Genomic DNA, 15,152 nt, shown 5'->3' with positions numbered 1-15,152 from the left:
GGAGGTAAGAGGTAGATTAGATTAGGGGCAGACGTTAAGTAATGTGTTTTATTTCTTCTACAGCATCTGAAGTGTGAGTTACCTTTTTGACAGACTGCAGGAGCCTGTTTCAGCCTCATAGAACTCCTAGGTGCTGCTTACATTGCTTGATGTGAACCTGGTGTGCAAGAATGACTCCTTTATAATTTTGATGAAAATCAGGAGTGATTTCATTGCTGTCAGTTACATCACACTTATTTCAAAATAATTAAAAGTGACAATAGAATTAGACCTACTTGTCTGTAGCAACGCCTAATGTAGGGGATGGACCCATAAAAGCCATTAGTCATCAACAGAAAGGAAACTGTTCTTTATTGTAGCTTTTGCAAACATGCCAAGGTGTGATTTCGGTGTTGGGAAGGAAACCACCGTCTCTTTGCAGAATAGTTGTTGGTCAACATTGAGGGTGGAGCAAGAATAATCCTTACAGTGAATCAGGAAAACAGGACATGTTCTTATTTCTAAGTGACCCTCTTTGCTTAGGCTACCTTCAGACCTGAGAAGTGCAGGGACAGGCATTTGAATGTTCTTGACTTATCCTTACATTGGCTTGTTAAAACATTTTTTAAGTATAACTCAGATATCACTGTATTTTAAGAAAACCTTTTGTATTGAAGTAGTAATACATTTAACACTTGCATTCTGTATTTTGCATACTAAAGAAACTGTCGTGCTTATTAAGATTTAACAGTGCTGAACAAACACTATTTGCAAGTTGCGTTGTATAGTTTATCATCTTAAAACCCAGGAATTACAAGTTAGTAATTACTAAAAAGTGTTATATCTCCCTGGACAACATTTTTAGTTGATGTGGTTGAGAAGATTCCAGTATATTGCTGAATTATAGAATTTACATCAACTAATTTTTTATCCCCTGTGCAAATAAGGAAGTGGAAATTTTGAGGATGCATAAAATAGACTAAAAGTTAAAGGTCTCTAAACAGAGCATCTTCCATTTCCTGATACTGAATGCCAAACTAAGCTTTAAAACAGGGGACTAGAACTGTTAGTTGCCTTTACAAGCACAGTAAACCCTGGATAAAAAAATGGCAGCACTTGCTGTCTATTGTGGCTCTGCTTTTGTAATAGACATCACTTCAGTGTACAACCAATGCAGGAAGGGGATGTCTCTTTCCCAGTTTTCTGGGCAGCAGCCATGATGAAGCCTCTATGTTTTAGAAATCATCAGACCTGAGCAACCTCAAAGATTCCCCCATTCTGCTAATTAGATTGATACTGCTGGGAGCCCAGGTTTTGCCTGTAACATAGTGTTGATTAAAACATAAATTCCTATGTATAACTTTGCCAGAGGGCTAGAAAAGCGCCAGCTCCTCACATACTTGTCTAATCTATGTGAATTGCTGCTTTAGGAGCAGCAAAGAAATAGTTGTAAAACTGTGACGTCTTGACAGGTATTTTCTAGTTGAATTGTCCCTATTTTAAAAAGAATTATTTCAGCTTAAGAACCAGGTTCTTTAAAGAAACATTTATACATGAATTTAATTCCAGAGTGTTTTCATACTGTGTGGAGTTCAGAGATTACTTTAGCATCCCAGACTGGAAAAAAAAAAAGGAATTTAAGACATTTACTTAAAGAGGAAAAAGGTCTGATGTTTCCATGTCTGTATGGCATTTCTAGCCTCAGCAATTTGAAACAACAGAAAGATTAAATCTTGCTGCAGGATCTTAGGTTTGAAATGGAAAACCAAAGCATAGCTGCGAAACACAATTCATTATTCTTTTTCAAAGTGTTTCTGGTGTCTGGGTTACAAAAGGTGGCAGGCTACTTTTCACCTTTGTTTTCTATTGGCTGTTTTATGTTGGCAATACTGCTACTGCCAAAGCCCTCCCATCTACATTTGAATTTGCATGTGTTAAATGATGCGATTGTTACTATTTATTATTATACTGAACTAGTGCCTATAAGCTGTGGTCATAGAAAATAAGATTACCTTTACTGAGCACAGTACAAACGCACCCCAGAAGATAGTCCCTCACCTAAAGAGCTCATAATCTACCTGTTTTCATCTTCACAGCCGATTTATATTTTCTTTTGATCAATAAGGCTCCCTACTGTATTTCCATACTTCTTTCCCCTAGAACAGACGTGCCTATTAGCATCTTGTCACTGCTTTCCCCAGCTTGTTGACCTAATGGGACCTGCTTTTGGTTTCTTGCTGAATCTCACTTGAGGTTCTCAGCGTAGAACACGTGCCTTCTTCTGGTCGGTCTCCCCCCTTTCACCGTTTGCACTCTAACGTTGCGGTGGGAACTGAGCTTCCAGAGCGGCACAAGAGGTGCAAAGCCCGCGGCCCGGCCATAGGGCACGGAGCGGCGTGCCGGTGTCCCTGCTCACCTCCGGTGTGCCGGGGAGGTGAAGCCCGGAGCCCTGGGGAAAGGCGGCGGCCGGTGGGCGCAGTTGGCCGAGGTGGGGAGCTAGGAAAGGACCCGCAGCAGCGGAAGGGAGCGATGAAGAACCGAGAAGCAGAACAGCGTTGGGACAGTAGAGCAGGAAGGGCGGAGCGCGGGCGGGGCCCCCACGTCTCCGCCCTCCGCCTCCCTGACAGAAGCCGGGCTGGCTCTGGCACCCCGTGCGCCGCGGCTGCTAACGGCTCCCGCCGCCTTTTCTCGTCCCTGTTGGCGGATGCCGCCGGGTGCTCGCCGGGACCGCAGCTGTGGGAGCCGCATGCCGGGAGCCGAGGAGGAGCAGGAGAGTGCACGGTAAGGTTCTGTCTCCTGTGTCAGGGCTGTTTGGGGCAGGCGGCTGCTGGTCAGAGCTGGAGGGGCCCGGCTCTCCCGGGGCAGCTGGAGGCGGCAGTGGCGGGGCTGGCCACAGTGTTGTGTCTCCGAGGGTCCCGCCGCCCCTTACGGGACTCACAGCGCGAGTGCTGCTTCTGTTAGGGGAAAGGTCCCCCGGCAGCTTTGGGTATGTGTGAGCGGGGGTGTCAGAGCACTCTCCTGCTGTCTCCTCACGGCATCGCCGCCCGCCTCGCCCCTCTCTGGCGGTGCCCGGTCCCTCACCGTCGGGGTTGTGCCGGAGTCGGTGTGGAGGGAGGCGGGAGCGAGCCGCCTCCTCAGGGACCCCTGGGCGCCGCAGCCCAGTGAGGGGCGTGAGGCGGCGGGCGCTGACCCGCTCCCCACGGCGCTCAGCGGCTGCAGTTTGTGTTCATTTACTCTTTAAAGAACTTTTTGCGCTCACCGAGGGTGAAGTTTTGCACGGTGTCGGTTCAGCTGGAAAACCCCGCGGAGGAAAGGCCGAAGTTCCAGGTGCTGGTTGCCTCCTGGGCAAACCGGCCCTAGTTCTCAGCCGTTGATTCCCTCAGCGCAGCCTCTACTTTGGGGGGGGTGAGGAGGGAGGCCTGTGGGGGAAAGGAAAGTGGGGAAAAACAAACATCGAGCGTAATTCGCGACTCTTGTGGAGGTGGTCATGGCAGACCCGAACGGGCTGTGAGGGGACACGACAGTAATAGCACGGCATGGGTCAGCGACGGGGTTTAAATAGTTAATGCTGGTGACGGCCCATGTAAGGTGGCTACAGGGCTGGTGTTGTACCGGTCATCTTGGTGGGATGGGCGGTGACCAGAATTTATGGTTTTCTGAGGGACTGCTTACATTAATGCAGGAAATCCAGATTTGGTAGTCAGGATCTTAATTTTTCCATGTAATTCTTAAGTGTTGTGCATATGTGACCTTTCATTTGTATAGTTTCTGTGTGTTCATACATACATTAATATAATTTATTAATATTCAAGGCCAGATTTGACTGGGCTTTGAGCAATCTAGCGGAAGGTGTTCCTGGTCATTGCGGGGGGATTGGAAATGAATGATCCTTAAGGTCCCTTCCAACCCAAACTGTTCTGTGATAATTTATAGTTGAATGTTATCCGTTAGTACCTCAAATGCTATATTTTCATAGTGGAAGGGCAGAGAAAATTCCTTCCTTGTCAAACACTTGTTACAGGATTAGTTTGGTTGCATACCCAGCTCTGCAGCATGTACAGAGGTCTGCTGCCATGTGCAGCAAGTCAAGAGGCAGATACTGTATCTGTACAGAATTTGAGTTCAGAATAGGAGAAACCATGGGATTTGGAAAGAAATGGAGTTAAAATACTTACTGCAGAACAGTAAGTTTTGCAGGGGAGCGTGTGAAATGGAGCTGCCCCAGTGTACATGAACAGAATGCCAGGAATATCTTTGGCTTGTCATTTAGTGGATTTAGTCCTTCTGTGTAATTTTTCTTTTTTATGTAGATTTGCAGCCTGCTCTCAGTAAATATTTATTGCACAGTTTTAGTAAATAAAATACCATATTGTTTTGAACAGCAGTCCTGTTTAAATTAATCATCAGAATTGTGCGTATCAGTCAGCAATGTCACAAGGCCTGGTGACCTATGAAGACACTGTAACATTCAGTGTTGCTCCTGCACATTCTCTCAGATCTCTGCTCTGTTCTGAATAGTGCACTTCTTCTCAGGACTGCTTTTGTGTAGACAGTTGTTCTGGCGTGATTCCAAGCTGTGGGAGTCTTATGTGCACATGATTCGGAGGTGTATTATGTGGAGCTTCCAGTAAGTGGCCAGTGAGACCACATGCCCTTAAACAAAAATCTGTTTGCTTTGCTGTTCATGAACTGGAGTGATACCTGATTCTGCTTGGGAGTTTGCATGTAATGTCTTAATACTTGCTCAGGAGCTAGTTTTCTGTATGTTAAGTCTTTTGCTTCAGATGCTAAAGAAAATGAAACTGACCTCTTAATTCTGTTTATGCCAGAGTTTTATTTGTATGTTTGCAGTATTTTAGGGTTTTGAACAGTATCTTTTGATGAAACATTATTTTTTCTGAGTATATTATTGTGAAAACATCTGCTCACTGCTATAAATGCATTTAGAATCATTTTGGAGGACTTTGTGCATATTACATTCCAGACACCTTAAGTGTGATGTGCATTTTGAAAGGGTTGCATTTGTTAAAGAGTCGCTGTTTTACTCATGTGTAATATGAAGGGAAACTGACAAATGATAAGCTTAGTGGAAGACTAGAAGACTTGGGCTGCTGTAAATCGTAGAATCATAGAATGGTTTGGGTTGGAAAGGACCTCTAAGATCATGTAGTTGCAACCCCCTGCTCATACTATTGATTTATTTTAACTTAGTCTCTTAATGTTTAATTAAATCAGGCAATGCTATATATTTGGTAATTAAATCTTGGGGCTATAAGTATTGCAAGGTTATGTAGGCTTTAAAGGTAAATAGTAGTACTTACAGATAAATAGGTAAAGCTAGTACTTTATAGATAAATTCTAATATGTGACTTGGGAAAAGCCTGGGCAGAGCAGCACCACATTAGAATAAAAGATGGAAACAGATGAAAATACTTGAACTTGCTGGGCAAAGAGAAGTCCTGAAATTTCCATGTTTGCATCTATACTTGACTGGCTGGGAAAAAGGTTGTCTCCACAGGTTTAAAGTTTTCTAGGTCCTATAAAAGTCCCTTTGTTTTTTTAACCAAATTCTGCCTCTCAACTTGTGAGGGCATGTAGGAAATTTCAGTTGTCCGAGTCATATGAAATCTGTAGTAAACAAATGGTCTTGCACAAGTCTCTAAGAACATGTAGAACTACTGTAGAGTAGTTGGTAAATAATTGGGAACTAAAGGACTCAGTAAATATGCTCCAGTATCGTGTGATTAACAAACACCTCATGCTTTGTAGTAACTGCAAAGTAACTACTCTGAAACAAATAGTTATACAGCATGTAATTGTGCTGGCCTCCATCTCGAAGTGCAACATAAAGGATGTAAAACAAAAACCCCAAAACCTGTTTTCCCATCTAGTGTCAAGCAGGGTTGAACGTGAAGTGAAATGCTGTCAGTGACTGAGATGTAAACAATGATTAACTTGCAGGTGCTCAGCGTTACAGAATCCAGCTGAAGTGGTTAGATGCTAATGGGATCAGGCTGTTAATAGCTAAACACAAGGGCACATGTATATGCATATTTATTTGCTTCTTCCTAATCACGTGCTGATGAGTATTCTGAGGATTTCAAATCTGAGTAAGCATGCTGCCATAAGTACATGAGGTATGTTAAAGTAATACGTGTCTTAAACAGACCACTGCTGAGGATAGTACTTGAAGGTATGGCCAGTAGTGAAATCCAGCAATCCTGTCTCCAAAAAAAGTGTTTAAATCGGACAAGAAGCAGACTTTGCAATAAAACTTCTTTTCATGTTAAATCATTATATATAAAACCAGGAATGGTAACATTATGTGACTAGAAATGTGCCCTATACTGTTATTGATTACCCCTCTCCCCTTTTCCTTTCTATATAGGCTTAATTACCCTCACAGCCTTGCAGTTCCCCTTATAACTCTGCAGGTGTAATCAAATGTATGATACAAGTTGTATTCCAAAAGGTTTATTTGCTTTATACCACTGAAGCTTGCATAAACTTGGAAAGTTGGCAGGATTTATCTGACCTCATGTTGTTGCTGTAGAGCAAAACCAGCTGCTTTGCTGGTATCATCTCTCAAACATTTTAGTTGTTAAATAGAAGTACAGCTTTCATTAGTTTATTTTAAACATTTCAGCATATTTCCACAATAGATTTTTGGGTCTATAACTAGGAGAAGAGTATGTCCATTGCATTGTCTGTACTGCATCAGGAATCCTACTGATTTAAAATATTACAGTGTGTCTGACTGGCATTCCCTCAGAAGGTTCTGTCTGGACCGTCACCTTTGTCTTGAAGACAACAACCAGCTATTTGGACAGTGTGTTTTTGGGGGTCGCTGACTGCTTCTGCTTGTCCATGGCCTTAACTGGTGCATGCAGATAGTGGGTGGTTGGGAGAGGTCTGAGGCGCAGATGAATTGCAGTACAGCACTTACAGCCCCTATGTTTGTATTGACACAGGCTATGGTGAGGCTATCCCAAACCTGGGACCCCTTTGTATGGAGTGAGGTTCTTATATGAGTGTAGGCAAAGTATTTTAAGGCTCACAGAAATAGATGCTGTCAAAATAAGCATTTGTTGGTGCTCCACAGATAACTCACTAATATCCTAGAACAATTTCTCTCAAGCAAGTCAGTTACTGTGGGCAGGTGAACTTGCAGACTTTCCCATGCAGGTTTAGATTCTGACTGCTTAGCAATTGCAGGTGGAAAGTTGTAAAGACTAAGAAGACAATTTTGGAACATTTCACCTTTTTGTCTGTTGTTCAAATCTATTAAATAAACTAATCTATTAAATAAGCAAACTTCAATGACTTATTAAACAGCAGCAATTGTGAATGAAATAGTCATTATTATTAAGGTAGTAGGCTGAACAGATCATTTTAATGTTAAGGACAGAATGTGTTTCCAAGCTCTGGGAGTCCTGTGTGCACATGATTTAGAGGTGTATTATGTGGAGCTGCTTCCAGGAAGTGGCCAGTGAGACCACATGCCCTTAAACAAAAATCGGTTTGTTTTGCTGTTCATGAACTGAAGTGGGTGATATCTGGTTCTGCTTCCAGGTAGGTAAAATTTTGAACCTGCTACCATCCCTGGCAGTGATGATTCTGATAAAGGGGAAAGTGGGTTGTGTTTGTCTCAGCTGTGGTGGCATTTCTCTTGATTTCTGTTTATTCTTAATTTTATTTTTATTTTTATTGTTGAGGATAAGCCCCTTTATTGTGAGGGAGTCAGGAATGTGTTGAAAGGAAGAGAAGAATATTAAGTGCTAACAGTTAAAGTGCTAGCTTCAGAAACTAACTAACTAAATAAATAAATTGTCCCTCATGTTGGTCCAGCTCATTTATCCCTTCTAATACTCTTTACAGCAGTAACACATAGTTAGTTCTGGAACTGGTTTTCCCTTAGATATAATTCAGATTAAAAAAAAAATAAATCATGGCTGAAATCTTTGTGTTTGTCACAACTTTTGTATAAGAAAGTGCTTGCTTTCAGATTGAGAACTTTTGAGGAGGATAGAGTTAAGTGAGTCTCAGAAATTGCTAGCTGTATGAGTCACTAAATTGAGAACATAAATACTCATAATCTTTGGAAGGAACCTCTTAACATTGTTTTGCTGCATAGTGTCAACTGCAAAACAATACAGTATGTTTAGATTAGAAGGAGTTGTATTTGCATTTGAAATCATAGTTTATGAAAACAATCAGATAACTTTTTGCCCCTTTTTTGCTTGTCAGACTGACTAAAGGCTAGCACCAAGTCTGCAGTAGAAGCTAGATTATTGCACTCTTGTGTTTTGTTTGCTGGCTTTGTTGATAAGAAATAAAAATTTGGAGAGGGAGAAGGAGCAGTGAAATGGCCAGTGCTGAAGAATTCTTTTTGCCTGCTGATAGAGTGGATAGGTTATTTTGTTTACTGTCTGGTGCTGAAGCCAGATGCTTGAAATAGGAATATCTGGATCCTTTGGTGCAGAGAGAAACAGATTTGTCTCAGAACAATGCAAGTAATTTTAACAACACTGCCAAAAAATGTATTTACATTGACTAGGGTATAGTACTTGGTTTTCTGTTCATTCTGCTTAAATGGTATGTTTAATTTTTTTGTGCTCACCTTCTGCGTTATAAAACTTCTGTTTAAAATGTTCTGTTCAGCTCTTTGCTAGTGTTTCATAGTGCTAGATTTTTCCGTAATCAGATAAAAGATTTAGTTGTGTTTATTACTGAGACACAGAGTACTGAAACACTAGATTCTTCTCTTTTTTTTTTTTTTTAATGGATATGGCAATCAACTACCATCCCTAAAAACACAAAAACATTCCCTACTTCCCCCTTCACCGCTAAAGTTTCTGAGTTAAAACCACTAAAAGACTCAAAGCTGCCAATAACTGGAGATTGCACAGTGCAGGTGAGTCCTTGTTGCTCTCCTCTTAATCTCAGTGATGTCCAGTATTATATAATGCACTGGTATGCAGGATAGACTAAACCAGCAGTCTCAGTTCTATCATAAATCTTTATTTTTCACAGCAATAACCAGCTCAGAAGAATCTGCATTTGTATTTTGGGGCTAAAACACGTGCATATTCCTGCACATGTTTTCTCTGATGCTGGTGTGTTACTATACGAACATATTTGAACAGTGCTGAAAGATGTCTTGAATTATGACCACAACCTCTGTTTGATGCTGGTAAACTTCTCCATGTGCTTCCATCAAGGTGATTGAAGGTAAACTGTAATATTGTCTTCCTTTGTTTCTTTTGGTGTTTTCTAGGGAAAAGAGCAAAGTCTTGGTAAACTAAAGAACTGTTCTTATTGAGCACAGTGTCTCATAGTAGGCTGTGTTTTTCCAGCATGAAACACTACTATTCCATGCCAGTCCTCTGGCTTCAACCTGATGTATATATGGCTGGAGACACTGTCTTGCAGTCTATAGCAAGTATGTATGTGGGAGAGGGAGCCAAACATGGCACACGCTCTATCATGTTGGAGTGCTCTGATGGAATTGTCAAATACGGAGTGAGATGTGCAGTGCCTGTGGCTCTCTGAGCTACTTCCTTTAAGTAATTTCATATATACACTTTTATAAAGTACCTATATAAAACTTTTATGTGCTTCTTAAGAGGACAGAAGATGCCTGTTTTTAATGATATGCCCCAAGGACAGGAATAAAAACCCTTTCAAAAACAGGTATTTAAAAAGGTCTTCCAAAATGTAATTCTTCAGTGCATCAGGTGCATTTTTAAAGACTTTAAGAGAGTAAGTAATGGTATGCCACATGTTCATTGAGGTCAAAACTCACTTGAAATAACTATAGTGTGTGTGAAACAATGTGTATGGTATGCTAGGCTTGGGTTGAAGTGATTATGCAGTGTGGAGTTTCTTAGCACTGCCTGCTACTTGGAGTTGTCAGGAGAAAAAATTTTTGAGAGCTTCTTGAGTTTTAACTCTGATTTCACTGAGGTATGCTTTAGTTGCATGAAGAAGTTTGGCAGCTGCAGTATCTGAAAGTCTCCAAAAAACAATTTTGATAAAGGGTTGGTTTTGCTTTTTGTTGTTACACAATTTAATAATGAGGCTTGTTTTAAATCTGTCCTTCAACAAACTGTTAGCCTAAGGCAGTTGCTGGTTAGGAGCTCAGTGCTATCAAGATGTGAGATACTATGGGTTTACTGTGTGTGGAAATTGGACTTTTCAGAAAGCAATGCAAGATTAAATGTATTTGATCACTGGAAATGACAGGCTTTTCTGCAGCTAGTAGGCAAATAGAAAATCACCTCTAAAATTACAGATGTTGCAATGTGTGTTGCTAATTAGTGATCTGTTGCTCAGGTTTTGTAAGCACAAACACTCCTTTTTTGTTTTCTATTAGATGCACATTACTGCAGTGATTCTACTGCCTTCTTTTTTATTAAAAGGAATAACAGTTTATGCATTGAGGGGGCCTTAAAGTCCAGTAAAGCTTTTTTCACAGTTGTTTTATCAACCAACTATAACGACATACTATGTCAACAATGCAAAGTATTTTGGTGAAGGTAAGGAGCTGTGGGAACGTGTTTTATCAGAAGATACTGGTTATTTTTACTTTAACTGTAGTGAACAGCTGCTGAATGATATGTGATTTTTATTTATTTTTAAACTACTGCTACTAGGAATATCTCATTTGTCTAGAGATACAAATAGGGAGTGGAGGGAAAGGCACAAAAAAGATTTCTAGCCTGAGGATCAAAATGTATCTACCCGTTTTAACACAGGCAGGAAAATGAGAGAGAAAGAAGGTGGGCTTTATGTGGGGAATATGATTTTAAGAAGATGGGCTAATACTTTCCCTATTCTCTTGGATATAAATCACATCCTGGTTTGAGCCCATAGAGTGTTATGGCTTCAAAACTTTTAAGCTGCCTAATTTTTTTTCTGTTCAAATGATCCTGTAATGCTGGTCTGTGCGAGTGTTCAGAGGCTTGAGTGCTGTGTTATAGTAGATCCTTTTTCCCCTTTGATTTTTGTCCATTTAAGAGCAATTGCAGCACTTCTGGAACCAAATTAAAATGGATAAAATACACTTAAATATAACAGTTTTCAGTTCCTGAGCTTGTGCTTACCATTGCTAGGCTTTTCTCTGCCTGTATGGTGTGTAATAATCAACTCTAAGGCAGATGAGCTGATAATGCATCAGATAAAGTTAATTTTAATGAAAGCATAAAAATGAATTTCTTTATTCAGATAACTTTGGGGTATGTGCTTCATGCTGGGTACTCTAGTATTAAACAATCTGTACTTGCTCATAGAAGACTAAGTATGCTAAATTTCAGATTTAGCAGAACCAGCAAGGATGTTTCTTCAAGGCTGTTCCCTCAGTAAGATAGTGACAGTAGTGTTAAACGTAGCTGCTATAAATACAGTCTTTGACATTGTTTTCCTATGTTTTTGTTCTGGAATTGCCTTTTGCCCACTTCCTCCTATTGCAGCACAGCACGATTTTTAGGACACCACCTAATGAAAGTGCATGCTCATTATCTGGAACAGTCAAGGTTGAGTGTGCAAGCAGAGGATAAGGAACAGAATACATCTGAAGCAGAGTCTCTTAAATAAATATTCATTGACTTGTCTTAGCATCTGCCTTCAAGTTATTAAGAGGGTAGATGAGAGATTTATTTCCCTCCTTCAAGTTTCATCAGGTGTAGTGCCTATGCCATAAAGTTCAAGTCCAAACAAGAACTGGATGGTGATACAGAAAAAGGCACCTGTGAATAGCATATTTTTTTCTGAATGTTCTTCCTTTGCTTCTTGAATTTAATGTAATTTTCTAAGATGTTAATATTGCTGGAGGCAGATTTCTGTGGATACGAGGGAATAGTGTTAATATTCTGGTTGAATAAATCCTAAACCAGTATATTAGAAACAAAATCTTACTTTGCCAGTTTTAGCTTTAATTTTGTGTGATTCACCTTGAATGTAAACATTATTTTTTCGAGATCAGTGGTCTTTCAATAATACTTCTTTCCACAACAGAACAATTCAGTTTTATTTTGGATCTCCTGAAGCAGTTTGTGTTCATTAGAAATTCTTCCACAAAATATTCTTAATGCTTGAAAAAAGATATCCCCTTCTGCATCTTAAAATAGAGAAGTATTTATTTTAAGAATAGTTACTTATTCTGAAGAAAGAGTCTAAGAGCAGTCTGTGGGCCAACAGTGAGTCAGGATAGAATCTATAGGTTTAGAAGTTTTCATGGAAATTACTTGAAAGTAATTTCGAGTGCAGTGGTAGTATTTGGTATCCATGGCTTTGGAAAGTGTAGCTGGAGACCAATTTTCCATGTGTCATGTAGAAATGAAAAAACTTCTGGTATTTTGACAAGGCCATAAAACTTGTCAGTGATGTGGGCCTCAGCTGTTTAATTACCTGTTGCTTCTGGTAGAATTAGGACCTGTGTAGACCTGTTGTCAAGAATAAGATGACAAAAGTATCCCTGATGATTTTCCAGAAGTTAGTCTGAGTCATTGCTGGGCAGCTTCTCCAGTGTGAATGAGAAGTGCTGCTGGATGGCAGTGCTGAATGGACACTTGGTTGAAAAGCTTTAACAGTCTCTTCCACCTTGACAGACAATGAGGAGGAGTATGATTTGAAAGACACTAGCTGATGTAGACAAAAGTAACTCAAGATGCTACAGGACATGATCCAACAGCTGACGGGGATTATGTGATGGGTATTGCTGGAGCATTGGTCTGGGAAGTTTGAGGGATGCTTGGGACTCCCTGCTTCTGACTTGCAGAAGTATGCTTTTGGCTGCTGCAGTGCAGAGGGCAGGAGAGGGACAGGCAGGCAGTCAGGCAGGCATGGTGGTGTTTCCCATCTGTCTTTTTTCGGTAGTAGCTGAGGAAGGATGCTTGTCCACCGTTGTATCAGCTGCCTGTTGTGCCTCTCTTTTCCACACATGTAAGTGAAGAGTGTATTTGTTTAGTGAGTGACTTGGCAGATCTCTTGTATTATTGTAAACTGAGCAGACGAGGCTGCAAGAGCATGACTGTGTATCTTGAAAGAGCATTTGGATATTCACGGTATCCAAAAAGCCTGCTGTCTTATCCATCATATAGACACCTTCCTGAAGGTGTGGTGGACGAGATCTTGCTATCAGAATGAATATATGCGAGTCTCTTGATGCCTCCTTTTGTGTTACAGAAAACACCAGAAGCAGGTTTCTGTAAGGTTCTGAGGTTGTCAGGCAGAAGGAGTATGATGTGTTACTGGCATTCTCAGATATTGGACTGGAAATATGAGGGAGTTGAAGTTTGACAAGATATATTCCTGTTTGCATTTTATGTGGTTTTCTTTGTGGAACGTAAGAGAACATAAATTGGGCGTATGCCATATCTAATTTATTTTCTGTTAGATACGTGTTAACCTTTATCACCAATTGCTCATAGAAAAGTTGTAACACAGTAAAGTTAATAATTTCTGTCCTCTGCTTTAACCCTTGTTTCAGTGTGAAAGTCTCAATGAAAAAATATATGGAGTGCTTGCTTAGATGCTTTCAAGGGTAGGAGAGGAAGTGCTGAAAACGTGGGATTTTTTTGTTGTAGTCATGCCCTGAACACTGGTACTGCTATAATGGTGGTTCACAAGTGAACAGCAGATGTTTGCTGTGTGTCTTATGGGTTTATCATCTACAGTGGCAACTGGCAACCTTGTGTTCTTGTAATTTGAATCTTTCAGCTTCCAACTGAGAATTAATGGACTGCTTTTAACCTCCCTTGAACCTTTGATCTTACCTGTACGAGTAAGAGGAGGTGAAACTCCTGTTGGCATAACTTGCATGATCATTGAAGCATCTGGGCTTTCCTAATGTGGAGTAGAAATTCATTACCAAAAGAGAATTTTTAATTTGTCCTGTCAGGAAATTGCTTCCTGAAAGATGGGAGCTTTGCAATAGATGGTTAAGTAGGGGTTCTTGCACTGCTGATTCAAAGTGTGTTTAACAGCAGCTCCCCTCTTCATGCTCTTACAGACTAGAGAGGCAAGTAATAATTTAGCTTTCAACACCTGCTGCTGCTCAACCACTTCTAGAATTAGTGTGGGGTTTTGTGCGTTTTGTTGTTGTTCCTGTATTTATTTTATTTTATTTTATTTTTAATTTTTTCAAAGTGACACATCTTCAGAATCAGGAGTTAATTTGAGGTCAGGCACTGATCCAAAAAGAGGCCACATGGCTCAGTATCTGTTCCTGCCCTCAAAGAGGTGAGGCATTTGTTGTTCTCCCTTTCAGAATAGTCTTCTTGATCCTTAAAACAAGATCTCAAGAAACAAATTTGCTTAGAAACAGGCTGTGTGGAATTGTTATCCCTTTCTATTATGAGGGATGTTAAAAAAAAAATAAAATACAAAATTAAGGGCCTGTACTTGTAAATCCATTCTGTTTTCTCTGACATGGCAGTGACACATGCTCTGATCACAGTGAAGGGCAGGTTAAGAAGATGACCACAGTTTTAGCAAGAACCAAATTTGGTTGCTGACTTTTGGGACTTCAGTCTGATCAACATGCTTGCTAGAGCTGTTTGCTACTCCTGCATGGCCATAATTTTGAAACCAAGATAAGCTTTTTCTTCAAAGTACTGGTTTTGTAAAGATTGGCCTCATATGCCCGTGGCTGATGGGACACTTGCACTGTGCTCAATTTTTCATGCTGTCCATGACTGTCAAGTCAGATTTTGACCCAGGTTTCACACTGGTTAAACTAGCTTTTTAATCATCTTTTATACCTTATCTTGACAAGCATAGACCATTTCCTGGTTATGTTACAGTAGATATTAACTGATGTACAGTTGAACCTGTTCTCCTTTAATCAGTTAGATCTTTGTGCTGATGATAATGGAAACCGGGTGTCAAATCAGGAGCAATAAGATGACTTTTCCTATCTCTCTTTTAAAAGAAGGTAGGGTGTGGGGAGGAAGCTCCATGTTAACATTGTGGATCCTGTTACCAAAATATGTTCATGTGGAAATTAACTTGCCTTATCTAGAGACATAATTTGTTCTTACTATACAAGTTGTTTACTTGAAGCACCTTTGGCCATACAGACCTTTTGGATGTATTGTAACTTGGATAAATGCTACTGCCAGCGTTTGAGTATGTCTGTGCTGGTTTTGGGAGTGACTTCAGCCATGACTAAA

General features: G+C 40.4%; 1 protein-coding gene across 2 annotated transcripts in view; it reads left to right on the top strand.

The window, feature by feature from the left end:
* Positions 1 to 2,628: 2,628 nt before the first annotated feature.
* ARHGEF3 (Rho guanine nucleotide exchange factor 3) overlaps positions 2,629 to 15,152 on the top strand; it is a 121,124-nt gene continuing 108,600 nt past the window's right edge. The window contains exon 1 of one of the 2 annotated variants that reach the window (XM_061362488.1): positions 2,629 to 2,760. In XM_061362488.1, the coding sequence (XP_061218472.1) occupies positions 2,684 to 2,760 (77 nt within the window). In that variant the 5' untranslated portion in view covers positions 2,629 to 2,683. Of the gene's footprint in view, positions 2,761 to 8,782; positions 8,894 to 15,152 lie in introns of those variants that run through there. The other variant, XM_061362489.1, reaches the window with a different exon arrangement.

This window comes from Neopsephotus bourkii, unplaced genomic scaffold (genome assembly GCF_033783945.1).
Source record: "Neopsephotus bourkii isolate Nb327-2 ecotype Australia unplaced genomic scaffold, CSIRO-AGI_Nbou_v1 NB_1120, whole genome shotgun sequence".
In the NCBI taxonomy this organism is placed as follows: Eukaryota; Metazoa; Chordata; class Aves; order Psittaciformes; family Psittacidae; genus Neopsephotus; species Neopsephotus bourkii.
This window is presented reverse-complemented; position numbering and strand designations above follow the sequence as displayed.